Genomic DNA, 26,508 nt, shown 5'->3' with positions numbered 1-26,508 from the left:
TGTCCTTTTCCGGTTGTCCTATTCCTAATTTGTTTGATGTTGGTGTAAATTCACGAAAATACCCATGTGATATGTTTGCTCACACATCACAACATGCCACCTCTCCAACCTCCGGATATGGGCAGACGATTTTTCGAGTTTTATTTTGGCTACGGCTAGTGCTGATTTATTAATATAAGCTCCCCGAATGGGCTTCGTCAAAAAAAATATGTCATTATGTTCTTATTTAAATGACACAATTATTTAGTCACGTTTATCAATGCACGATTCAAATATTATATAATATCTTCAATTATGGCTAAGAAAGAATTATAAAAAGTTGATATATAGAAAATATTTATTGCAACAAATCTAACAAGACTCCACACGACTATGTTTTTTATTAATTATAAATCACAAAAGAAAGTCAAATGAGCTTTTGTGAATAGTGTAAAAAATTCAATTGTATCTTGTATATAAGAACAAAGGAATTACATAATATGGTGATTTCGTAAATATTTTTATTGCCTACTTTTTTATTTAATAATATTTTTATGTTATATTTTTATATTGATTTTGGATACCAAAAATAAACAATGGTACAAAAAAGAAGAAATAATTGTATAAAAAATGAAACAATGGTATAAAAAACTAAAATAATGGTATTTTAATTGTTTGCTCCACTTCTTTCTAATGTCACTTTCACTTTATCCTTCTATACTGTTGTTTTTGTCTTTTACATTTGCTCCCAGCACATAATAGTGTGTGCTATGCCAACCTCCATTTGAGACACACGTGCATTACGAATTTAAGCACAAATGGAGAGTTAAGCTAAAGGTTGGGGGTCCAACCTTTAGGTTTTTTTCACCTTTTAGGACTATAATTTTTTCTTTCGGCTTTTGGTACCTCGTTTTAATTTTCTGGCCAGTTAAATATAGTTTAACCCACCAGTAACCATACTATTACTCAAATAATAAGTTAAGCCAAAGGTTAGGGTTCAACCTTTTGTTTTTTTCACCTTTCAGGACCCGGATATTTTTTTCACCTTTTGGGATCTCATTCCCATTTTTTCGCATACCAACAATATTTACCAAAAAAAAAATTAAATAAATAAATTAGCATTCGACTTAATAATAATAATAATAATAATAATAATAATAATAATAATAATAATAATAATAATAATAATAATAATAATAATTCATCTTTCTCAAACCCCTCATACAATTAAAACTACATAGTACTTGTAATACCCCGAATTTTTAAAACTCGATTAATTATGCTTAATTATTTTTATTTAGCTTAAAATCGTTTTAAATCCTAAAATTCGAACTTTTTTTTTTAACGACGTTTTTATTTCGCTTGAATTTCTAAATATTGTTACACTATTTATTAATTTTCAAGTTCTATGATTTAATTTCAAATTTACGAGCTTAAGCTACTTTTTAAATATTAGTTATTTCGTAATAGATTTCGGATTTTTAATAATTTCAAATCATTCTTATGTATAAGCTTCTTATATTTGGAGATCAAACGATTACTTGGAAAATTTGTGTTGGGCTTCCACTTTTCAATTACATTGGTAGCATATACCCAACATCAACAAAGCAACACAAGAGGTTTGAATAAGCTTCTTATATCTCCAACTTCAGAGCCTAAGACGTATAGTGAGACCCAAGCCGAAGGTAACCAAAAGCGCCGACCCGATGCAATCCAAGGTTGAGCCGAAGTCACGGCTAAGATTAACCAGGGGCCAAGTAAGGAGGCCAACGTCGAATCATAGGTGGTCCAAAACGTCAGCCCGATAAAATTCGCATTGCTCATTTGTGATCTCCAAGCTAAGTCCCCTCCATTATATTTGATGCTTTACTTCATCCTACCATAACTAGTTTGGCATGATAGCTTGGTAAAAAATTGGTGAATCTTGCTTATCAACTGTTTGACTGACTTTCTGGACCTTGTAAAAGAGCTCATTCAAACCATAGTCCATACAAAGTCACTTGAAAAACCGCCTACTAGGTGTTTGATAAAATTCTTCAATGAAGTCGGATTCGCATTCAGGCTACTATTCTTCAGAGAGAGGACATAGTTGACCTCCCGAAGTAGAAAATAGCTTCCCGAAGCACAGAGCCGAGCTCCGTGCGGGGAACGGAAGCTCAGTGCCGGGCATAGAAGCTCAATGCCGAGCATGGAAATTGAACTACAATCTTCAGTTCTTCAACGTTTGGAGATCCAGGTCATGCCATCATCAATTAGTTTTTCGAGTAAATAACTAATACGATGTCAATATCTCCGACACAAGAGAAAATCAATACGAGAGGTTTAATATAAGAGCTGCTTATATCTCCAACATCGGAAGCAGCTCCGAGCTAAAATGCCGAATCAAGGCAAAGCTCCGAAGCTGATCTCCAGAAGTGAAGAACCCCCGAGATCAAACCTTGGTGTCGAAGATTGGTGCCGAGGTCAATTCCGAGCATAGCAGCTCCCGAGCTAGTACCGAAGACCAATGTCGAAGCTCAATGTCGAGCATAGAAGCTCCCGAGGTACAGCCGAGCAGTAAGTTTGTTACTTGAATGATGAGAAGTAGCAGTGGTTTGTGAAGAAGATGAAGAATCTGTTGGAAATCCTAGTGAGAAAACAAAAGAAAAATGAGTGGGGAAAAGGGAATGTGAAAAGTCCCACATGGGAAAAACACCAACTACTTTCAATGTTTATAATTGGGGACTTGAGGGAAACATTTGTTTAAGAAAGCATGTGAGTGGCATGAGTGGACACACAACGCACACACGCGCGCGCGGGCCGGGCCGTGGTTGCGCGAGGAGTCAACAGAGAATATACTTATCTGTTGATGTATTACACTATCAAATTTGCAAGTCAACTTTATAACAGCAAAATGAACAAAGACTAATATCAAAATTTCTTTTTATGGTAGAGCATCTCAGTTAACCAAGGTTCATGCGCTCGAATATTCAACAAACTCTTGCCCAGATCCCCGAATCACAAGAGTTTGGAAACCTTAGCATCGAGAATTTCCCCCCGGACAGCCGAATTTTATCCACTCGGATAACCTGCAAGTTCTTGGATGTATCTTCGGATCACAAGAATTTGGATAAACAATCAAGTTCTTGGATGAATCTTCGGATCACAAGAATTTGGATAAACAAGCAAGTTCTTGGATGAATCTTCGGATCACAAGAATTTGGATGAACAAGAAAGTTCTTGGATGTATCTCCAGATCACAAGAATTTGGATAAACAAGCAAGTTCTTGGATGAATCTTCGGATCACAAGAATTTGGATAAATAGGCAAGTTCTTGGATGAATCTTCATATCACAAGAATTTGGATAAATAGGCAAGTTCTTGGATGAATCTTCATATCACAATGTAGACACCTAATTTGTGTCTCCCCTTTGGGATGATGACGATACCATTATCCTTACTAGGTGATTGGAATAACTCCAGGCGGAAATCCCAATTGCTAAGAATGCTTCCAAAATTCAAGATCCAAAATCCAACCCCCGAGACCGTTCCCCTATCGGTTCTCGGTACAAAATACAACTTTCCAAATCCAATTTCAAAATCCAAGTACAATCTCATCTAGTATAGCATCCCATTGGTTTTACTAGGCCTTTTCCACTCAAAATCATATAAGGCAAGTCAAATTCGGGCGCCGACCCACAAAACCGAGCATGCCGGGCCCCGTCCTGTAAAACCGGAATTCAAAAACCCGAGAAAGGCTTGTTTTTAGACGCTAAAAGATGCCTTAACCTCCAAGAAAATAGAAAGTACTAGTCGTACAATAGATACAACACTACAAGACAAAACAAGGACGATTCCCCGTCCTTGCTTTGGCGGCATTCAAGCCACGTCACCAGCGCCCAGCGCTGACGTGTGCTGGTGCCTTGCACCCATTCCTTCTATAAATACCCCTCATTTTCAGCATGATGAGGAGGAGAACAACAATACAACGTCGTAATTTTGACATTACGCCTCAAAATACAACTCAAAAACTCCTCAAAAACACATACAAAATTCCTAAATTCAAAAGCAATTGGGAGCTCTTGCCTAAACCTAACTAGGTAAATCCGAATCCCATTCTAATCAACTATGTTGCTTTGATTTCTAAATGATTAGAAAGTTGGTGTTTTTAATCATTAAAAAACACCACTTGCAACAATCATACATGTTTTCCAAAAATACAAACTTTTTCAAAATACAAAATACAAATTTTCAAGATTCAAGGATGTCCAAGTTGTTTACAATCACCTCTTGGACTAGAATCACCTTCAAACATGGGGTAATCAAAGATGACACCTTTTAACATTTAAAGGTTTAGTGTTTTGAGAGTCAAAACTCCATTCTCAATATACAAGTTCAAGTTTTTAATTTTCAAGATCCTACCATGTTTAGGGTTGTTCATACTTATTTCCCTAAGCTAGGATCATTTCAAGTTCAAATTTCAATCATTTCAAGTTCAAAACTTCAATATTCAAGCTTTCAAGTTCAAGTTTAACATGCAAAATCTAGGATATTTGGGTTGAGCAACCTCTCCCAAGTTGAGATTTTTGGCTTTGAATTAGTGTCGGGCGCACTTATTTTTAAGGAGCCGCTTGGCGTTCGAATCTCATGTGCCCAAGTACAAATTTCAATTATGCACCTTTCAATATTGCAATTTCAATATCGCACTTTCAATACCGCAATTTCAATACCGCAATTTCAATTTCGCACTTTCAATTCCGCATCTTTACTTGCCTAGTCCATTTCTAGGCAATGTGGACCTACTCCCTAGTCCTTTTCTAGGGGGTCTTGTATTTACCAATTCCGCACTTTATTTAGTATTGTGATGTTGCTTTATTTGCTTTATTGCTTTCATCACCAACATGCTAAATACAACAAAATACAAAGGTTACATCACGCTTAACAAAGATATTTTTGGACAAACCGGCCTTAGGTTCCTTAAATCAATCTTTAAAGCAAAGTGACCACCATACAATTAGAGATTCAATTTGCTCTAAATTCAAACCCACATAGTCTAATCTAGGGTATATTTTCGAAAAAATGTTGTGCCAACGTACTTGAATATTTCTAAAGCTCGCCGAATAATCATTTTTGTTCCCGTGCCCGGATCTCACCCATCCGTTTCAAGGATTCAAGGCCTTATCCAAAATAGAGTCACTTGCGGTCTTTCCAAACGAGACTTTAAACAATGTTTGGTGGCGACTCCTTCGAGGTACAAAAATTCTACGGTTTTCTAAAGAACCGCCGCTCTTGTAGAACGGGAAACAAGTTTTGACACAAAAAAAAACCCCTTACAATTCTGGCGACTCCGCTGGGGATTCTACTAATTTCAATTCGAAAATGCGGGCAGATTTCGAGCAACAAGCCACTGATCTTCTTAAGTACTGGATGCCAGCAATGGCGCCAGGCGCAGCCCCTGCGCCCAACGCCACTGCCTGCATCCAGGACAGTGGCTCACAGTGGCTAGTTGCCCACTTTTGCTCAACTTTTCGTGTTGGGAGTTAGTCTATTTTTGAATCTGGAAGGACGCTCCCAAACCTCGTGAACAAGTGCCGAAAAAAGAGCTTTACAAATACAAATTCAAGTACGATTTCAATTTCAATTTTTAGGCATTTCATGCATTTTTCGAAAACCATATTGTGCAAAATGAATTTCTACCTTTGCCCAAACGGATGTGTTCTACATTCGGGCTAGCCCCGGGGGCAACGAAATGGTGACTCTCCATACGGTTCCCGACCAAAGTGTGTGACCATTTCCGCGCCTACCGAAGCTTGGAATTTACTTGACATTCCCTATGTCAAGTATGGAGGCCGTCTTCCGACACGCACTTCCCTTAGGCGGATGTGACAGCTTGTCGCCGGATCCGTCTCTTAGCCGAGTACCTTTTGACACCCAAAGCCGACCACTTGCATCATACAAAACTTAGACCGACCTTAGGTTGAGAACTTTGCATGTCGCATTCATATTCATGATTAGTGTGACAACGTGCTACTTGTGCATTGTGTGGGTGTCTTTGCACGCATGAATGGCTAACCTCGAGTTCTAACTTGCCAAAACCAATTAGCCTCCAACTAGGAAACCAAACCCCTAGGAGCATCATTCAAACCTCATGCATCTAAATCGCCGATTTTAGGGTCTTTAGGAGTGTCACTCCATTTGATTCCAAACCCCTAAAACACGCCTCACGCACAAATGCCAAATTCAAAATTCAATCCTACGGCGTCATAATGCCGGATTCTCGAGTCCAAATTCCAAGTTCCAAGTTCAAAATTAAATCTAACGGCGTCATAATGCCGGATTCTCGAGTCCAAATTCCAAGTTCCAAATTCAAAATTCAATCCAACGGCGTCATAATGCCGGATTTTCTAGTCCAAATTTCGAGTTTCAAGTTCAATCCAAAATTTCAAATCCAAACCTCAATTTTCATAGTTCAAATCCAACGGCGTCATAACGCCGGATTTTCTAGTCCAAATTTCGAGTTTCAAGTTCAAATCCGAATTTTCTAGTCCAAAACCTCAATTTTCAAATCCAAGTCCAACGACGCCATAATGCCGGACTTTCTAAATTCAAATTTCGAGTTTCAAGTTTCAAGTCAAACCTCAAATCCAACGGCGCCATAATGCCGGATTTTCTAGTTCAAATTTCGAGTTTCAAATTTCAAGTTCAAATCCAACGGCGTCATGCCGGATTTCCTATTTCAAACATTCAAGTCTTCAAACCTCAAACTCAAGTTCAAATATCCGAGCCCATACCGGCATAATGCCGACTTTCCAACTCGACCTTTCAAAATTTCAAGCTTCAAGGGTCAAATTCCAAATTCATACCGTCGTAATGCCGACTTTTCTATTCTATATTTCAAACCTCAAATCCTATACTTCAAGATTCCAAGTCCACGGCGGCATAATGCCAGACTTTCAAGTTCCTAAATTCAATGTTTCAAATCTACGGCGGCATAATGCCGGATTTTTCAAATACAAAGCCTCATACAAAAGTGCGTCCTTTCCATTTCAAAGTTCAAATTTCAAGCCAAATTCAAATTCCAAATTCATCTTCAAGCTACAAAGAAATCTTGCTTACCATTGCTCCCCAATACAAAATTCAAAACATTTCCAACGGGTTGAAACTCCCCAGAAATAATACAAGTTCGAGATTTCATTCAACGGTTTGAAAATCCCCTGAAATAATACAAGTTCAAATTCTATCCACGGGTTGAAACTCCCCTAAAATAATACAAGTTCAATCTTCCAGCGGGTTGAAACTCCCCTAAAATAATACAAATTCCAATTCTCGAGCGGGAGAAAGAGACTCAGCGTTAACCAACGAAATGGGAGGGTGTGAGGCTATTTTTGTCTTTTTGCAGGTGGACACGAAAAGTTAAGTTACTAAAATGTCCTCAGAAGCTGGCTTATATAATAGAGATAATCATTTAAGATGGCTGAAAATGATTGCCAAACATGATCTAAGGACGCTCATACCATCGTTTCAACTCCGAAACACACCTTATACTTGAAAGATATTTTAAAAGTCGGAACGAAAATACTTAGGAGGCAAGGCATGGGCTATATAAACTTCGTGGACTAAATTTAGATCCAAAATCTTAACCACCAAGAAAAATAGAGACAAAACCGAGTAAAACCATTTAGTGAGTAAACTATATTATTATTACCCTTTTAGACATTAAATAAACGGTCCTTTTCCTTTCCCTCCTTCCTTCCAAGTTTCCAAGTTTCCAAGTCCAAGCAATAAAGGGCCCACCCCAAATAGAGGGGAAATCGTTTGATATAAAACCATCCAACCTACCTTGGATATTCTACTTGTACAATGAATCACATTTTAATTTTACATTTACAGAACCAAATTGGATGAATGGATTCCTTCAAGAAAGCCAAAGTGGTTCGTCTCCGAAGCCAACACCAAAAATACTTGACGGCCTCAGAAGACGAAGATTCCGTCAAGCAAAGCCGAAACGGGTCATCAAAGAATGCACGTTGGACAATTGAGCCAATTGAAGGTAAACCAAATGTCATCCGTCTAAAAAGTTGCTATAGCTGGAAATACTTATCCGCATCTGAGGAGCCTTTTCTCCTTGGATGGACAGGAAAGCGAGTCTTCCAATCATCCCCTAGGCTCCGACTCGACTCAACGGTTGAATGGGAGCCTATAAAACACGGCTCCGGCTCTCTAGTCAAACTAATGACCCGTAACGGTAACTTCCTTAGAGGTAACGCTGGGGTTCCTCCATGGAACAATTCCGTTACACATGATGTTCCTTCTAGGAATACTACCCAAGATTGGATTTTGTGGAACGTTGATATTATTGAGGTTGACTATCAATCAACGGATGATGTTGAAGATAAAAACAGTGTTGTTGAAGAGTCAATAGGGTGTAATGTAGAGGATCATATTCATGGCTCTTTTTCATCTGTTACAACAATGGAGGAGGCTAAACATAGTTATCAGGTTGGATCCCCTGTTTCCAGTTCTACACCTACGTCTGCTCGTTCTAATTCTGAGGTTAGTGGATCCACATTCTTTTTTTATTATTATTATTTTCAACGGTGTGCATTATTGTTACCTCTTTCTAAGGTTTATTGTGCTTTGTGCATTTGGGAAGGACAACTGTCACATGTTTTACAAATTCACCCACATTTTACGTCATCATCTAAACGATTATTACTATTTATTTCCATAATTTCAGTTTTACTTCATTAAAACATAGTTTCATGATTTTAATGATAAATTATACTCATTCACAAATGTGGAGAATATCAATATTATTAACTGAAAGCTTTAGGAATTAGGAGTAAGGATCGTATTGTACTGTTGCAAGAACCAATTAGGTAAGTTGATGGAGACTCTGATCGAAAGGTAGTTAAGAAATAAGAAATAATGGGGGATAACAGGGTGAGGAAATTAGGTGTATGTACTAGATACGAATTATATCGTGGCATTGCGGGACCAAACTATAACTTGTACACCTATGTGTTTATTTTTAATTGCACCCTTTTACTTTTTTTGGAAGTTGCATATTGTTTGGACTATTTGCTCTCAATCTCTCGTAGTCTCATGATATATTTTCACCCCTAATACTCATTCTACTCCTAAGCACATTTTATATTTACCTTTGATACATAACCTTCTCTCTTTTGTTTGTACTTGTATGAACATTTTTAAAATTTTTATATCGATTCAGATTAAATGGTGCAATCGATAAAGATAATAAAATAAATATAATAACGTAGGTCCCTAAAATTTTACTACGGAGTATTATTTTCCTCTCGTATTTTAAACTTGTCAAAATAACTTGGAGTGTGTGATCCAGATTAAATGGTGCAATCGATAAAGATAATGGAAGAAATATAAAAACATAATGGTCCCTAAAATTTTACTACGGAGTACTCCATATTATTTTCCTCTCGTATTTTAAACATGTCAATATTGTCCCTAACCTTACAAGCCATTGACATTTTGGATTATTAGCTTAAGGTAGAATTTGTCAAACATACAATAATAAGGAATAGATCAAAATAAAAACAACTAGTTGTGTGTCACTCTGACTCACGATCGATTTGACCACTCTAAAGTCTAAATGGGATATTTTGATGAGGTGGCAGTTGGAATCATAGTCAAATAAATTCTGCAGTAGTTGCATTGTGCATATGTACGAATTAATCGTATGTGGGATGCTACTAATCAATTAAGAAAGGAAAATAATATGTATATAGTTACATACCAAATAATAATGGTAATGTGACATTGTTGTTGGTAAGCATGAATAATAATTCAATATGAAGGGTAGATCCTGAGCCACTTTAGTAACTAGTGTTATAATTTGTTAGTATCATTGGCGGTTTTAGTAAGGAACCTTATTAAAACCGATGTGAAGATAACATAAAAAAGTAGTTAAAACCAAGTATAGGTGCTATATTGAGCAGCAATGATATACGAGTAAGTTATAACATGGAGATTGATATATTTAGTTTATGATATGTTGACAGGTTCCTACAACTCCAAGTCCAAGGGCAAGTCCTACAGCATCAGAGAAATCCACCCAAGATTGGCCGCAAACTAAGCATTCTGGTTCATTCAACAAACTCAAATCCATGTTAGATGGTCTACAAGACTTACTTGATGGCACAGAAGAAGAAGATACAAAAGCAGATGATGATGATGATGATGATGATGAGACTTCAGCAGAATTTAGCAGTCACCAGCCTCATCAATTAGATGTTAGGATGGTAAAACAAACACTTTTAGGATTAAAGAACATGAACTTTGAAACTATGTTATCCTCTGGAAGAGACAAGAGGATGTACAAGTCCATTAATGTCCTTATTGCTGATGCAAAACTCTCATCCCACGGCCAAGACACCCTTAAAGACCTCATCAACCTCAAAAACCAGCTTAAGTCTATGAGAAATGACCGTATCTTTGCCTACCAAGAATTGAATGACTACAAAACATTCTGCACTAGGAAATTAGAGGTTAAGGCTCAACTTAAAAAGGACGCTGCTAAGGCTCACGAGTTGGAGACTTTAGAGGACGGATTCAGCAATACGCTTGCAACAGCAATAGCCAAAAGGGATATTTTATTGAAGCAAATCGAGGAAGTTGACAGTAGAATCAAGGCAGCCGAAAGAACTCAAGCTGATAACGCTGTGGAGATTGAACAACTTATTTCCAGAATGGGGGATAACAGTCAATGCCTTAGGGAAATGGACAGGAATGAGAAATCATTGCAGGCTAAGAAAGTTGAAGCCGAAAACACGTTGGAGAGCGTAGAGGAACAATGGCTTCAGCTCAAGGGTTTGCTTCAAGACATTTGATTGTGGTTCCAATTCATGTAAAACTAACAAGTTATATCATTATATATGTATGCAATTTTGTCAAACTTCATTCATCTTATGCTTCTTTCGTAAGTACTACATATTATTACTCAAAATTCGTAGACAAATTTCTTAGTTGTATATTACAGAGTACTACGTATGATGCAAGGAATATAAATACAAGGAATACACCAAATTATACCATCAGTGATGACATGTCCTAGGAGGATAGTATGCTATCAGCATGAAATCAAGATACTCCATAACTCCGTATAAGATATGTACAAGATAACGTAGTATCCCAATCTTCCTAAATAATTAGGCAAAATAGCTTAAAATTGAAGATAGACAGCCAACAGTTAGTCAATTACAGTACTATACTATTACATTCTTTATGACTTAAAAAATCACACAACTCAGAAAAGTTGCAATCGTGCCTGCTTCAAACATATTTATTTATACATATGATTGAAAAGTTCCAATCGTTATTCAAAGTTTTGTAGTTACCATTCGTTAGCTACTGCCTACTATGAGGTCAATGATGTAGACGAAATTCGATTTAGGTGTTGGGTACCACCCCTGAATATTTAATTAACTATTGCAATTTACACAAGGGAAGACAGAAAAAAGTTTCACCTTTTGACAAAGATTAGTATGCCACGGTATGATGCAATAATCCATAATCTAGAATTATTAATGCATAGTATATTATTGTCCTCAATTTTGACAATATGAAGCAAGTCATTTTCAACAGAACTTTCCCATGAATTTTCTCCCTTTTCCTTACAAACTAAGCCTAAAAACCATGATGAGAAGAAAAGACTGATTCCTTAACCCTTGCCCAGCTATCTGAAAAATGGAATTCTTCCAAAGAGCAAAGGTCTTCCGGCTGAAAAGCAGCAACCAAAGCAAGTACCTGATAGCAGATCAAGATGGAGATACAGTTAAACAAACCCGCGACAATTCCTCAACATACACACGTTGGTCCTTTGAGCCTGTTGAGGGAAAGAACAATGTGATCCGTATCAGAAGCTGCAACAGTTGGAAGTACTTAGCCGCGTCTGAAGAGCATTTCCTGCTTGGAATGACAGGAAAGAGAGTTGCACAAAGACCTTGGCTCGGTCCTACAGTCGAATGGGAGCCGATCAATGAAGGGCCTTACATCAAACTCAAAAGTCATACCGGAACTTTCTTAAGAGCCAACAGAGGCCTTCCCCCTTGGAGGAATACCATTACACATGATCTTCCTGGTCATTGGACAGCTTCTGAGAGTATGATTCTGTGGATCGTTGATATAGTTGAAATTGATCATAATTCAACTCCTAAATCATTGGACAAGGTTAAGGGTAATGTTGTTCCTCCACGCTTCAGTAATGTAAAGGATCAGACACCTTTGTCAAATTGCTCTTCTTTGTCAATTGAGGATGATGGCCCTGCTATGTATTCGTCTTCCTCCGTCGAGGTATGACCATAACTCTCATGTTTTTCTTTAAATGTTTCTTCTGCTCTTTCCAAAATTGTTTCATTTTCTGGATTTAAATCATCTAATCAACTCAAAACCATGTGATAAAATATTACACCATTAAAAGAATCAGAAAAATTACACCAATGTGTTTTTATTTTTTCTCATTCCGATTCAGAATACTCCTAACAAACATTTTTACCTTTTGTTGGGCTTGGACTCGGGCTATGTTATGTTCCTAAACCCAGAAGTCTGACTCCTTCAGCAACCTAAAAGCTATGTTAGATGGCCTAGAAGACAAAGTTTATGGTGTAAAAGAACGAGCAACATTAGATACAGAACGCGTTAACCAATCAGAAGTCAAGATGGCTAAGCAATCCCTCAAAGAACTAAAGGACATGGATTTTCATGGCATCTTATCTTTAGGACTATACAAGGAGCTAGAAAAGGCAGTAAATGTTGTTTCTGTTGATGCAAAAACATCGCGCCAAGAAACACTACAAAAGCAACTCAAGACCATGAAAACTGACCATGATTTGGCCACTCAGGATTTAGTTGAATATGCTACATTTGCTAGTAAAACAGTGGAGATGAAGGCCGAGGTTGATAAAGATGTGACCAAGGCTTGTGTGTTAGAGGCCACTCTTGAAAAATGGTTCAGTGATGAGTTTGTAAATGCAAGAGCTAACAAAGAGGAGTTGTTAATGGAACTAGAAGAAACTGATAGCAGCATCAAGGCTGTGGAAGTGCTCAGATCACGAATAGCCAAGAAAAATGAAAGACTAGAGGAGATGGAAGCAGAGGAGGAATCATGGCAAGCAAGGAAACTTGAAGCTGAAAGAAAATTACAGAGAGTTGAGAAAGAGTGGGTTGAGATTAAGACATTGTTACAGGATGTTTAATTAATTTAATGGCCTTCATTTTGTATCTAATTCTTTTCATGATTAAATTAAATACTATTTGAAATATTGTAAACATTAATATGTTACCTCTTCAATCATTTTTCTGAACATGTAACCTGATTTTTATACAGAACATAGTTTGTTTTATGACTTTTCAAACTCATACAACTCAGAAAAGTTGTACAGTACGTAGTATTGTGTCCAACTTGAAACAAACCATAATGTCAATTCTAAATTAATGAGTTCATGACCCTCCATTAAGCCACCAACTGTTTATGATAGGACGTGGGACATCTCAATCGCGAAAGACGACCTGTACTGAAAAACTTCAGATGAAAACATTTATGAAACTCGTACCCTAATATGAGATCACATCTCGACAATATCTCGTCTATGTCACTTATTTTTCCCCGATAATTAAAAAAAATATACGACGTATAAGTTACACATGTTAGTTGTTTGTTTGTTTCTACAAAACTCAATATTTGTTTGTATCTCCCTTGAACAAGCAGCTTATCATGCCCGTTGACAAAGACTAAAAGTCTACAAAGTCAAGTGGACCAGATCGATCAATTCCTATGCTTTACCTCCCTTCCCTTGTAATCAAAGTCCAAAACAAGTCCCTCTTAACAGAAAATGGAATTCTTGCACAGAGCAAAAGTGTTTCGGCTAAAACGCAGTGGGCAAAGCAAGTACCTGATAGCTCACAAAGACGAGGAAACCATCAAGCAAAGTCGCGATAAATCTTCAAACAATTCCCGTTGGACCTACGAGCTTGTTGAGGGGAAGCCCAAACTCATCCGACTCAGAAGCTGTTGCAGCTGGAGGTACTTAGCCACCACTGAAGATCCATTTCTGTTAGGAATGACAGGAAAGAAGATTGTACAGACAATTAGCAAGGGTCCTATAGTAGAGTGGGAGCCTATTAAAGAAGGGTCTTACATCAAACTTCAGAGTCATGCAGGTAGTTTCTTAAGGGCTAACCAAGGACCTCCCCCTTGGAGAAATTCTGTCACCCATGATGAGCCAGGTCATTGGACAGCCACTGAAAACATGACACTGTGGATAGTTGATATAGTCGAGATCGATTATCAGTCCTCCAGGATGGGCAACGGTCATTCTACATCAACAGAGGAGGTCAATGTTGCTTCATCATCCTGCAATGTAGCCAATCAGGAAGTTTTATGTCCAGCTGCTAGGCCTCCTATATATGTAAGTTCCTCTATACAGGTACTTCCCAATAGAGCATAATATTGAAGCCGATTACATAATGACCAAACATGATTAGATTATAGAGTCACATTCATAAAAACAAATTATGTGTTAGTTTTAGACGGATCATCAATTTGAAGATTAAATTTACAGGGCTGTGTTCTTAATTGAAGACTATTAACACTGTTACATCTTTTGGGGTTATGATCTTAATCTCAGCATTTTGCTAATCTCAAAGCAACAAATGTTAACAAGTCAGATATTGTGTCAGTCCAATCTACATCAGGATGTGTGCAACCACTCCAAGTTAAGAGGTTTAAGCATACCTTTGACCAAATGAAGAGCTTAGAATTTCGTACCTTATTGTCCTTGGGACAGGACAAGAAGCTAGAGAATGTAGTTACTGTGCTAATTGCTGATGCAAAATCCATAGGCCAAGGTAAATTCACTAGTAAACTTGTCAACATTCAAGAGCAGCTCAAGTCTATGAAGAATTACCATGAATCAGCCTCTCAAGTTTTAATAGAGTATTCAACATTCTCTACAAGAAGATTAAAGATCAGGGATGAGCTTAAAAAGGACGCTGTTAAGGCTCGTGAGGTAGAGAAAGTTGAGGTCAAAGTTAACAACACAATTGCAGATGTAAGAGCCAAAAGAGAACAACTGATGAAGCAACTAGAGGACACTGAAAATGCCATCAAGGATGTTAAGAAAGCTCAGGCTGATATTGTGCTGGAAGTTGACAAGCTTATATCGAGAATAGAGCAGAAGGGCGAGGGGTTAAAAGATATGGAAAGCAAGGAGAGATCATGGCGAGCGAGGAAAATTGAGGCAGAAAGATTGGTGGACAGAGTTGAGAAAGACTGGGGAAAGGTTAAAACCACATTTTCAGAATTAACCGTTAACAAGTAAATTCTGCATCAGGCTATTCATGTACAATTTTGCACCTTTTTTTAGAATAATCAAAATGACTATTGATTGATTAGGCCATACCTTTGAATATCATTTTACATTATGCTTTCAGTTTATACATGACAATCAGAAAGAAAGGCTACCATTGTGTCAATCTTCCATAGTTATTATGCATTTATGTTTGTACATACAGCATAGCCGAAGGGGCAAACAGACTGTAGTTCCGATCCAATATTATTCTCATTAAAATTAGACAGGCTATGACAAAGGATGAATCCAGTTGAGCCAAATGTAACTGGAAATAAGATGAAGTGTTTTTCTTAAGATGATTGATTATGGTTTTTATTTGGCACCTGTAAAGATTAAATATATACTTGTACTAGAATTACAGAGATTTTGTTTGAGGGCAAGTTACGATTCTGTTTAATAATTACAACTGTTATCATCAATTATTTAAGGCTGTACAACTCAGACAACTTGTACGAAATACATTGTAAAAGCTTGCTCACTTGGAATGAGATCCACCCATTTAAAATAATAAAATAAAATAAAAAGAGGAAGAAAAAGTCCACGGAATTGAAAGCAAAATTACCTTGTATGTTCCAAAACGTGTGGTAAGATCGCGAAAATTGACAATGTAAGTTTGACCAAGTTTTCCTTCCAATGAAAACCAAACCCAGAAGTAATGAAGAGTAAATCAGGTTTTGTATGAAAATGGAGTTTTTCAAAAGAGCCAAGGTGTTTCGGCTAAAATGCAGCCACCATAGCAAGTACCTGACAGCCGATGAAGACGATGAAAGAATCAAACAAAGCCGTGAAAACTCATCCAAAAAAGCCCGTTGGGTCTATGAGGCTGTTGAGGGAAAAGACAATGTCCTCCGTCTCAGGAACAGCTGGAGCCACAGGTACTTAACTGCAACTGATGATCCATTCTTGCTGGGAATGACAGGAAAAAAGGTTATACAGACCATTAGCCAGGGTCCCATATCAGAGTGGGAGCCTATCAAAGATGGATCTTATATCAAACTTAAGAGTCATACAGGTAGTTTTCTAAGAGCCAATCCTAGGGTTCCTCCTTGGAGGAATTCTGTTACCCATGATGAGCCGGGAAATTGGGCCGTTACTGATCACATGATCTTGTGGATCGTTGATATTGTTGAGATTGATTATCAGTCACCTGGCCCGGATGTTGGTGCTTTTACTGGATTAATGGAAGAGGATAGGATCAGCGTTGCTTCTTCCATATCAAGTGATGTACCAGATCACAAACCTATGGTCAGTCATTCTTCTTCTGTGTCAATCAACTATACACTTTACACATGTTTATTTCTGTCAATTGCTTCAATTCCTAGCTGCCTTTTATCTCTACTCTGTTAGGAAACTAACCCAGAAATTAAGTATTATCATCAAAACCAAATTATTTTATCAGGTTTTCAGTTAGGCTAAAATGTTAATGTGTTTGTCCTCCTAACTTCAGCATTCTGGGTTGGAAGTTCAACTTGATGACGCCAAACATGAAGGAAAAAGCTCAGGGATTTCTCTGGAATCTACCTCAAAACACTTTCATGCAGTTGAAGTCGCAATGGCTAAGCAAACTCTTAAAGAACTAAAAGACTTGGATTTCCATGCCATCCTATCTTCAGAAAGAGGCGAAAAGCTGGAAAAAGTCTTAAAGGTGCTTATTGCTGATGCAGAATCCCAAGGCATAATCCCTAGTGAGTTAATCAATTTACAAGAGCATCTTAAGGTGATGAAGAATGAACATGAATCGGCCTCCAAGGATTTGACTGAATATAACAGTTTCTCTAGTAGAAAATTGAAGATAATGGCTCAACTTAAGAAGGATGCTGCTGAAGCTCGTGAGTTAGAGACTCTTCAAGTGGAGTTAGAAATTGCAAGAAACGCAAGAGAGGAGTTGTTGAAACAACTTGAAGAAATTGATAATATCATTAAGGATGTGCAGAAAGCTCAAGCTGATAATTTGGATGATGTTGAAGACCTGATATCAAGAATGGGACAGAAGAGCCAGAAACTTCAGGAGATGAAAATCGAGGAGGAAACATGGCAGCTCAGGAAAACTGAGGCCAACAGAATGCTGGAAAGAGTAGAGGAAGACTGGATCAAGGTTAAATTAATGTTTCCTGATGATTGATCATGCATTTTGGCCTACTAAGTCTCTGGAAATGGCATATGTACCCAACTTTTTGATACTTCTGAGTTCTCAACGTATTACACCATTCTTTGTTAACAGTTCTGTATCATAGCTGCCATTTGTACATGTTAATAACAAACTACTTCATTCTATTTTCATATGCAACTATGTCTTGAGTGGTAGAGTACATTGTAAATCCAACACGGTTCTGTTTTAATTGAAAGTTTGAAGCATATAAATCAATCTGACTATAACATCAAATAAAATGTCTCGATTATAACTCAACTGTGCCAAATACAGGGGAAGATCTACATCAAAAACGTCTCAGTAATAACAAGGTAAAAAGATTGTATAAGACAAATAGTCAGCACAAAATTGTAAGCAACTGGGAATATTTTTAAAAATATATAATGCTAATGCTGTTTACCAATTACCAGCACCAACCATGCATGACTTTTCTAAATGATTTGTTGACCTAATAAATTAGGAGTTCATATTTATAAAAATATTCGTTGAAACAATCTTAAAATGGTGCTACAAGACTAATCCACCAATGAATTCACTTAATCAAAAGTGAAAAACAAGCCGAATTTTATATGTTCAAGTGCACAATTTTGTTTGACAAGTTGATGAAAGTAAGCAAGAACCATTCCATTTCCTCAAGAAGCAGCACCACCAAGGCACCACTTAAATTAACAAATCATAATTAACAAAAGAAGCCCCCCATCAACATTTAGAAGGACCTTCTGATGGAGTACTTCACGAAAGCAAAATTCATCAGGCTCAGAAGCCATCACAACAGGTACTTGATAGCTGGGTCAGACGGTGAGTCAGTCAAGCAGAGCAAACAAGGTCAAATTCCACAGGCTCGTTGGGCTGTGGAGTTAGTTCAAGACAAGCGCAACACTGTCCGCCTTCGGAGTTGCTATGAAAAGTACCTGACCGCTTCAGATGAGCCCTTCCTGTTGGGCTGGACAGGAAAGAAGGCCCTGCAGACTCTGCAGACTGACTGCAGCCTATCAGTACAATGGGAGCCTATAGGTGAAGAATTTTACGTTAAGCTGCGGGCCCCACTCACAGGGAAATTCCTCAGGGCTAACGCCGGGACTCCACCTTGGAGGGACACGGTAACTGTGGATGTTCCCGAGAGGAAAACCACGCAGGATTGGGTGTTTTGGGTGGTGGATATTCTAGATGATGATGCAGCAATTGGTGACTTAGAATTAGATACATGTTCTTGGCCAAATAACTCCAAGACATTATCTCATACTAATAAAGCTGTCTCTTTGTATAAGTCTTCTTTCTCTTTTGCTCAAAAATTAACTCGCCATAATCGTTCTAATTCATCGGTTGAGGACCAAAGTAATCAGTCAGTATCATCAGGCTCATCCACATCTGCTTTTGTTCTTGGTGCTTACAAGGTGCGCTATTGTTTCGTATCCAAATCTTTTGTCCCACTTTTTTTTATCATATTTTATTTCTTCATGCTAATCAAATGCTTGACAAAACCAATTTACTTTTTCTTTGTTTTTTTTTTTTTTAGTGCGTATAGATATACTTAGCATATAACAAAAACGATCCAAATAGTTCTATTAGAAAGATAAATTACAAATGTGAATGTTACTTCTGAGATTAACATGCAATTACATAAATGTGTCTTACCCACTAGCGAGTTTAAGTAAAAAACACGGTCTATCTAACACGATCTGTAATAAAACAAGAAAATACGGCCAAATATGACTAGAATCTCTACCGTAATGATGATCTAATCATCCAATAATTGAAGATGATACACGTTTACGTGTGGATGTTGGTCAACAATACAAAAAGACATGGCCAGCAAATTCATATGAAAATCCTATCAATTACGGCAAAGCAGACGTTACATCCACTTCTAAGTTTTCTGACTGTCACTCAAAAAACAAATAACAAAAAAAAGTAATTTCCCCTTTCTCTAAATCTACCCAAATCAAAATCTTATGACCGTTAAAACAACAGATTATATTCTCACATCCCAAACAACAATCATCTAAATTGGATTAAATTTTGCAGTTTCTTCATCAAAATTATACAATCATAAACCCATTTCACCTAATTCATTGGTTTATTCTTTGTACACGAAGAACACGACTAATATATTCGTGGTTCATGCAGCCAGCCCCATCCTTCTGGGTCGGCTTTGGTACTATTGTTAATTAGTTTGTGGTTCATGTCGTCTTGTTACCGTACAACCATCATCAAATTCCCCCCACTCTTCCAATCTTAAAATTTTCCAATCAAATTCCTAGAAATTCAATTCAATTCAATTCAATCCAAAAACACTGCAACTCAATTCGGTAAAACATCCCAATTGAACCAATTTTGCAGTTTCTTGTTCAAAGTTACAAATAAATCAATTACCTGAGCACGGCCGCATTAGATAGGTTCGTGATTCAATATTATTCTTTTGAGAATACGGCTTCAATATTATTGTGATTGTTGATTAATTATTGACACTCTATTTGTTGGATACCAGGGTGGTGGGATGGATTTATTCCAGAACGCAAAAACAGTGCGCCTACGAAGCCACCACGACAAGTACCTGATCGCCGATGACGACGGCGAATCGGTGTGCCAAGACCGCCACGGCGGATCAAAGTACGCGCGATGGAGTGTGGAGTACGTCAAATCCGTGGAAGGGGTAGACCTGGTCCGGTTCAAGAGTTGCTTCAACAAATTCTTAACTGCCACCGACGACGAATTCTTGTTAGGGGTAACCGGGAAAAAGGTGAAACAAACATTGCCGAGGCGGCTTGATTCCTCGATCGAGTGGGAGCCTACTAGGGAGGGGATGCAGGTGAGGCTGAAGACAAGGTACGGTAATTTTTTAAGGGCAAATGGTGGGTTACCGCCGTGGCGAAATTCGATTACTCATGATGTTCCTAGTAGGAGTCATACCCAGGATTGGGTTCTATGGGAGATTGAGGTTTTGGAGGTCTATGATGACAAAGTGCAAAAGGTGGAGGTTCAAGAGGAGGAAGAGAAGGAGAAGAGTAAATTTGAGAGGTGTGAGTCTGAGTTTGATGCTTCTTCTCTCAGGGTTTCCAATTCTAATGCTGGGGTAACTTTTCTTTTCTTTCTACTTTACTGTTGTTGTTAATTGATTTTGATGTAGGTTAGTTTTAAGGGTATCGGGTGATTTTTTTTAAAAAACCCATTGGAGTATCAACTTTAACTGATTGTGCTCGTACATTTTATAATTAACATGGGCATGAATGTTACATTTTATAAGTTGTTGTTTACTGCATTTTCCTGCTAAAACCAGTTCAGTTTGTTCCTAGTATAGTAGTGCTTTACCTCTCTAATTTAAAATGGAATGCTAATGGGAAATAGAATTAGATGGAATATGTGGGTGGATGTGATCAATTACTATGCTCATTGTAGAATTTTTGAATGTTTCCTGCTCCAATAAATTTAGAAATTTAATTAGATGGTATGGGTGGATGTGATCAATTACTATGCTCATGGAGCATTTCAAAAGTTAAATGACCTTGGGACAATGTCTAAGAAAATTTGTTTTTCTTTCCAATTTCAGCCTGGTGAGTTTAGTGCATCAGCTGTGAAAAATGAAGGCCGTGTTATACATTATAATGTCGTGGATGATCATGGAAATATTGTTGATGAAGAAGATGGGGAATGTTCTTTTCTTTTCAAAGGGAGTGGCGGCGTGCAGGAGCTCACTCAGATGTTACAGGAAGAGACCGGGTTAACAGAGGTTACATTATGCTCACGCAGTCCTTTGAATGGAAAGCTATATCCTATGCGGCTGGCTCTTCCTCCAAACCATGTGAAACTGCACGTCTTTGTTGTACCATCATCTTCCAAAGGTTAGTTTCAGGTTTTATACCTTGTTACCATCTAGTTTTTGTTATTTCCTGTCTTGATGACTATTTCTGCAAAAATCTTTGCTGAATAAGAAAATGTGTTGATTTTCAACCAGAAGATTTATTTTAGTTTCTTCTGATACTTAAGTAAAAGCCAATCAAAATCAATAGTCCTCAGTGAATGGCCATGAATCTCATATTCTATTGCTGCTTTGCCATAATCACATTTGCATTGCCTCCCATTAACATGTGCTCCATTTTCATCTCTTTTCTTTCATATGTTGCTTAGTACTGTGTTTTGAAAGCAAAATAATAGACTGAGTGCAAATTTCTGCATCTTGGAGTGACGTACAATTGGTCTCTATTCCCCTGTAAAACCTAGACACTGAAAAACCAAAAGAGATTTTGATGCCGAATTTAAGCAGAAGTGACTATTGAAACTTCATATTACCCGTTGAACAGGAATGAGTAGTATGCGCAATTAGATGATTGAAACTTGGAAAGATTTTAAGAGGGCTTCTGGAAAAGAGGGAACAGGAAACGGGATATACATTTGAAAGATTAAGTGGTTTCAAGAGGTTTTCTGGGTTGCATATGCCTGAAGTCCTGAACAGGGCATATTTTATCATATATTACATGAACTTCCTCCTCCGGAGTCCTGAATACTATGAGTTACATGAGCCACAGACTGGAGAAAAAAGTATCCACATCATTTAATGTTCGCCTTTGTTTTATGGTATAATAGTAGCTCTTTACTGGCGATGAACTTTAAGTCTCAAGTGTCTTGTGTCCATATGTGTCCATATGGACACAAGTGACTCGTTTTGGTACCCATAGTAGTATGGTATTGGAATTACCAATCATTGCTAAGAAGTACAAACCATTAAAAATCATTTGTGTTATCGGTACTCACATCTTTTGTGCTGGTACTAAAAATGGTTGTATTTGGGTAACTTGTGTCCATATCCCTTGACATTTAGCATTCCTCCTTTATTATCTCTTTTTATCACTTTATGCAATAGGGCTGTTGTTTGGGCCGTACGAGATCATAGTATTTGGGTATCAAATATTTCAAACTTTTCCTTTTAGGAAACTCCTCTTCGCCTTTTACCTGGAAAATTTTCAACCCGCCGTCTGAATTAGTCTTCTTCCATATGGTTTGGAAAGGATAGAGTAACTACAGAAGTAGAACAAGTGCCTTTAATGATCATATTGATGCTTGCTTAAATGGAAAAGTGAGTGTAGTCCTTAGTTTTTGTCGGAAATATCAACGTGCCACATGTGCTAAGGAGATCACTTGCCGTCGGGACCTTTGTCCCTTCTTTGAAATTGCAAAACACAAATGATTGCCCTTTTCGGTTTTGTCCAGCACCTATACCCATTTGACATAACAGTCAGTTTAGTGTAGCTGGCTACAAATACTACCTTGTGTTGCTTGATGACTAACAAATGGAACCTAAATATACACAATTCAGGAAACATAATGTGAATACAATTATTTACTGAATTCTACAACTATTTACTATTAATTGAAAAGTAGGAGACAAACATAATGCACGGAATATAAGCCACAAGGTCAACTGAAAACAGCCTATTTGTATTGCATTGCTTATGGTGTGTAATTGTGTATGTTTGATCCCCATCCATTTGTGCCTCCCTTAGTTCTCTTTATAAGTATACATGCAGTCAGAAACACCACTGTGTTTCGTTCACTTGGACTCTTTCAGCAAACTTTCCATTTGAATTGTGTATGACTTCTCCTTTTGCCTCGGAAAGCTGGTGAAGAACTACCTGATAACATTTTGTTTATTTGTTTGTCATAACAAACTTAACAAGTATGATAGAAAAGTTTCTTGTGATATGTTGCTGGAGTTTTGCTTTGAAGTCTAACTTGTTGTGACTTGTGACTGTCAAATTCAGGAGACTTTTTCTGGGTGATTCCTTTGTGTTCTTGTTTAGTTACCCTTTTCTAATTATTCCCAGCTTGATTTAAACCGAAATGTGATGTACGAAACGAAAATAATGAACCAAAAATTCTTTCATACACGTATTGAATAAAAAAAAATGGCTTATGTGTTTGAAATGGAGCAATTAATTCGTATTGAATCAAAATTAAAAAAATGTAACTAAAGACATTGATATTGTTTTTGAAATCTCAGCTGCAGCAGATTTTGGCTCGAGTTGAGTGGCCTGGTGAGGATTCAGTAACCAACATTATGCTGTCAGTTCTCTGGTATCAGAGTTTAGCTAAATACGGATGAGGCTAAAGAAGGGATGGGTTGTTTTTGTAAATACCTCACCACATAATGGAACAAGCTTTTTGGAATTGCAAAATCAAGCTTTTGGTGGCGCCGTCAACTGAATAACTTGAAATTGCAGTGTAATAGTTGAATGCTTTTATGCAAGAGATATGTGTATCAGAAACTTGTAAACGAATTATCATGTATTAGTACATAGTACTTGATTTTGTAGCCTGATGGTTGATCACTTTGTTCATCTGTTACCTAGTCCGGAAACCTTGTGCAAGTCTTCTCTGAAATCAAAATCGTGTTACTCTAAAAAGAATCTGAATCTGTCAGAGTAAATGAATGTTTGATCAACTGGTTTAAAACCGTGTTAGAAGACCCATTATAATACAAGCAGCAACGCAGTGTCGTTGGTGATCTAATCGAGGCCACTGCTTGGATTCTCAATATCTATCCATCTCAACACCAGCTGTAGTCTATAAATTGTTTTAACAACTTTTTTTCAAACACACTTCCCTGCCGACATCTTACAAACATAAGATGAGCAACTTACATCAGTCCTCAACCATCCAGCCTCCCAAGTTGGGCAATATGGGTAAGAATCACAAGTTATGAATACCCTTTTTTGAACATCAAATTAAAAACGTGTAGGTCCACAACCACAAATATAACTATCAACTAGTATTACTATGGAGTATGGAGTAACAACTAAAACTTAAAACCCATCAATATCAGTATATCACCCCCACTGCTTTATTGCTACGTACCATACATACATTACTATCCAGCTAAACCTGCAGCTGTTTCACCTACAGAAGTTCAGATCATGACCTAGCTTCCTCTCTATTACTGCCCCGCCCCAGCTGTTTCACCTTCATTTATCCTAGTCTTTTTTAAACCCTATTTATACGTTGTGTAACCAAACATAGCAATCAATTTTAAGTCATTTACCAGTATGGCTCAAACACCTGCTTTCTTGTGCTATTCACTCTTGATCATTGCTTCTTCCCTTGTTGTTGTTGTTGTTGTTGCCTCCGCGGATGGAAACCTTGGCCGAGACTTTGACATCACCTGGGGTGATGGTAGGGGCAAGGTTCTCAACAATGGAAAACAGCTTACTCTTTCACTTGATAAAACCTCTGGGTCCGGGTTTCAGTCTAAGAACGAGTATCTATTTGGTAAGATTGATATGCAGCTTAAACTCGTCCCTGGAAACTCTGCTGGAACTGTCACCGCCTATTATGTAAGTTTTTGCATTGCATTATCTACATATTCTGTCAATAACTAACTATATCAGTTGGCTAAATCTTTTTTTGGTATGCAGTTGTCATCACAAGGACCAAAGCATGATGAGATAGACTTCGAGTTCTTGGGTAACGTTTCTGGTCACCCGTACACACTTCATACAAATGTCTTCAGCCAGGGGAAAGGTGGAAGGGAACAACAATTTCACCTCTGGTTTGACCCAACTGCCCAATTCCACACTTATTCCATCCTCTGGAATCCGAGAAGAATTATGTAAGTTGTGTATATTCTTAAAACACTAATTCTGACAAGTAAAAAATTTGTAAACTTTCAAGGGAACAAAAGGCTCATGGTAGTGTTTACCAATTTACAGATTTTCAGTTGACGGTACAGCCATCAGAGAATTCAAAAACTGGGAGTCAATTGGAGTTCCATTCCCCAAGAAGCAGCCAATGAGGCTATATTCGAGTCTGTGGAATGCAGATGATTGGGCAACACAAGGTGGGAGAGTGAAGGCAGATTGGTCAAAAGCACCATTTACTGCATCATACAGGAACTTCAATGCCAACGCTTGTTTTGTGGCAAAGGGTAGATCATCCTGCAGCTCACGTTCAACCAAAGCGTCTACTAGCAATGCCGGGTGGTTGACACAAGAGCTTGATAACGCAAGTCAGACTAGGATGAAGTGGGTGCAGAACAACTACATGATTTACAATTACTGCACAGACTTGAAAAGGTTTCCTCAAGGCCTTCCTAAGGAGTGTACTGCCACAACATCCTAGACTTGTTTGAACTTTACAACATATACTATTCATCTTGCCTTGTGTAATTTCATTCAATTTTATTCTTTCATTAGATTTTTATACCAAGTATATAGCTAGCTAGTACTATAACTTCAAATTAAATATCCACTTGTAAGTTGTAATTTATTATTACCAAATTAGTTAAGATTAGTACAAGTATAATTCTTAATGCCCATATTCTTTCCTTCTTATGCGTGGAAATTAACTTGCCAAAATTAAATGTTTATAGCTTTTATATGCATTCAATTTGAACGAGAAGTAAAGAGCATTCAATGTGATAATGGAGGAATTTGATATTACAAACTTTTGTATAAGGCATTCTTTCACAAAAGACCGCCTTGATGGCAGTCCAACTGCCAAGTAGACAGTGACGTCGGCGTTTAAAAAAACAAGTTCGATATATATATATATATATATATATATATATATATATATATATATATATATATATATATATATATATATATATATATATATATATATATATATATATATATATATATATATATATATATATATATACATAGGGGAGGGATCATGTGAAAATACATCCTTATGTGAGTATACACTATATATGAGAATGAATCTAATCCGTAGGATTAGATTCAATCTAATGGCTATGATTATATGAGAAAAACCATCCAACTTCCCAGTTAAACACAATCACTCTTTCATTAAACCCACGTAACTTTCTCTCTCTAAACCCTCCCTATTCACTCTCTCCCTCTCACGCGATTTTGTGACTACTCTCTGTTCTCCCCGCAGTTTTCTCTCTCCTCTGAAGGAAACCACCATCACAGCTACAAAACAGCCAAGCGCTCTTTCGTTGCAGCTTCAATTGTTGATTTAAGGTAAATTTGAGTTCAATTGTTCTACATTTCTTCTCTC

General features: G+C 37.4%; 5 protein-coding genes and 1 long non-coding RNA gene across 8 annotated transcripts; 5 read left to right on the top strand and 1 right to left on the bottom strand.

Annotated features, from left to right (window-relative positions):
* Positions 1-7,735: 7,735 nt before the first annotated feature.
* LOC110795364 (uncharacterized) lies at positions 7,736-11,030 on the top strand. Its single transcript, XM_022000369.2, has 2 exons — positions 7,736-8,511; positions 9,996-11,030. Exons 1-2 carry the CDS (start codon positions 7,864-7,866, stop codon positions 10,821-10,823), a joined length of 1,476 nt encoding a protein of 491 aa, XP_021856061.2. The 5' UTR covers positions 7,736-7,863; the 3' UTR covers positions 10,824-11,030.
* A 568-nt stretch (positions 11,031-11,598) lies between these two features.
* Positions 11,599-16,042, bottom strand: LOC110795363 (uncharacterized). Of its 2 annotated transcripts, none has more exons than XR_008932624.1 (3): positions 15,904-16,042; positions 14,130-14,344; positions 11,599-14,042 (listed from the first exon to the last, which is right to left on the bottom strand). It is a non-coding gene; the product is annotated as an uncharacterized lncRNA (long non-coding RNA). The 2 variants fall into 2 exon arrangements; XR_008932626.1 differs by lacking the exon at positions 15,904-16,042 and adding an exon at positions 14,759-14,897.
* On the top strand, positions 13,812-15,465 carry LOC110795359 (uncharacterized). Its single transcript, XM_022000365.2, has 2 exons — positions 13,812-14,399; positions 14,619-15,465. The coding sequence occupies exons 1-2, from the start codon at positions 13,824-13,826 to the stop codon at positions 15,309-15,311; spliced, it is 1,269 nt and encodes a 422-aa protein (XP_021856057.1). The 5' UTR covers positions 13,812-13,823; the 3' UTR covers positions 15,312-15,465.
* Positions 15,847-17,628, top strand: LOC110795361 (uncharacterized). The gene is made up of 2 exons (XM_022000367.2): positions 15,847-16,586; positions 16,789-17,628. The coding sequence occupies exons 1-2, from the start codon at positions 16,020-16,022 to the stop codon at positions 17,461-17,463; spliced, it is 1,242 nt and encodes a 413-aa protein (XP_021856059.1). The 5' UTR covers positions 15,847-16,019; the 3' UTR covers positions 17,464-17,628.
* Positions 17,629-17,949: 321 nt separating this feature from the next.
* LOC110795357 (uncharacterized) lies at positions 17,950-23,822 on the top strand. 2 transcript variants are annotated; one of them, XM_022000362.2, is made up of 4 exons: positions 17,962-18,884; positions 19,979-20,563; positions 21,038-21,329; positions 23,486-23,822. In XM_022000362.2, exons 1-4 carry the CDS (start codon positions 18,213-18,215, stop codon positions 23,509-23,511), a joined length of 1,575 nt encoding a protein of 524 aa, XP_021856054.1. In that variant the 5' UTR covers positions 17,962-18,212; the 3' UTR covers positions 23,512-23,822. The 2 variants fall into 2 exon arrangements, with proteins under 2 accessions (XP_021856056.1, XP_021856054.1); XM_022000364.2 differs by lacking the exon at positions 23,486-23,822 and having other exon boundaries at positions 17,950-18,884; positions 21,038-21,334.
* A 139-nt stretch (positions 23,823-23,961) lies between these two features.
* LOC110795362 (probable xyloglucan endotransglucosylase/hydrolase protein 23) lies at positions 23,962-25,811 on the top strand. Its single transcript, XM_022000368.2, has 3 exons — positions 23,962-24,815; positions 24,897-25,090; positions 25,191-25,811. The coding sequence occupies exons 1-3, from the start codon at positions 24,528-24,530 to the stop codon at positions 25,597-25,599; spliced, it is 891 nt and encodes a 296-aa protein (XP_021856060.1). The 5' UTR covers positions 23,962-24,527; the 3' UTR covers positions 25,600-25,811.
* The last annotated feature ends 697 nt before the right edge of the window (positions 25,812-26,508 follow it).

The sequence above is a fragment of the Spinacia oleracea genome, chromosome 1 (genome assembly GCF_020520425.1).
Source record: "Spinacia oleracea cultivar Varoflay chromosome 1, BTI_SOV_V1, whole genome shotgun sequence".
NCBI classification, from domain to species: Eukaryota; Viridiplantae; Streptophyta; class Magnoliopsida; order Caryophyllales; family Amaranthaceae; genus Spinacia; species Spinacia oleracea.
The sequence above is the reverse complement of the archived record's forward strand: the minus strand, read 5'-3'. Positions and strand labels throughout refer to the sequence as shown.

Coding starts and splice junctions, on each gene's coding strand:
- LOC110795364 (XM_022000369.2), top strand. CDS start 7,864: ATGGATTCCTTCAAGAAAGCCAAAGTGGTTCGTCTCCGAAGCCAACAC. Junction 8,512..9,995: donor CTGCTCGTTCTAATTCTGAG/GTTAGTGGATCC, acceptor ATATGTTGACAG/GTTCCTACAACTCCAAGTCC.
- LOC110795359 (XM_022000365.2), top strand. CDS start 13,824: ATGGAATTCTTGCACAGAGCAAAAGTGTTTCGGCTAAAACGCAGTGGG. Junction 14,400..14,618: donor CTGCTAGGCCTCCTATATAT/GTAAGTTCCTCT, acceptor TCTTAATCTCAG/CATTTTGCTAATCTCAAAGC.
- LOC110795361 (XM_022000367.2), top strand. CDS start 16,020: ATGAAAATGGAGTTTTTCAAAAGAGCCAAGGTGTTTCGGCTAAAATGC. Junction 16,587..16,788: donor TACCAGATCACAAACCTATG/GTCAGTCATTCT, acceptor TCCTAACTTCAG/CATTCTGGGTTGGAAGTTCA.
- LOC110795362 (XM_022000368.2), top strand. CDS start 24,528: ATGGCTCAAACACCTGCTTTCTTGTGCTATTCACTCTTGATCATTGCT. Junction 24,816..24,896: donor GAACTGTCACCGCCTATTAT/GTAAGTTTTTGC, acceptor TTTGGTATGCAG/TTGTCATCACAAGGACCAAA. Junction 25,091..25,190: donor TGGAATCCGAGAAGAATTAT/GTAAGTTGTGTA, acceptor ACCAATTTACAG/ATTTTCAGTTGACGGTACAG.
- LOC110795357 (XM_022000362.2), top strand. CDS start 18,213: ATGGAGTACTTCACGAAAGCAAAATTCATCAGGCTCAGAAGCCATCAC. Junction 18,885..19,978: donor TTGTTCTTGGTGCTTACAAG/GTGCGCTATTGT, acceptor GTTGGATACCAG/GGTGGTGGGATGGATTTATT. Junction 20,564..21,037: donor TTTCCAATTCTAATGCTGGG/GTAACTTTTCTT, acceptor TTCCAATTTCAG/CCTGGTGAGTTTAGTGCATC.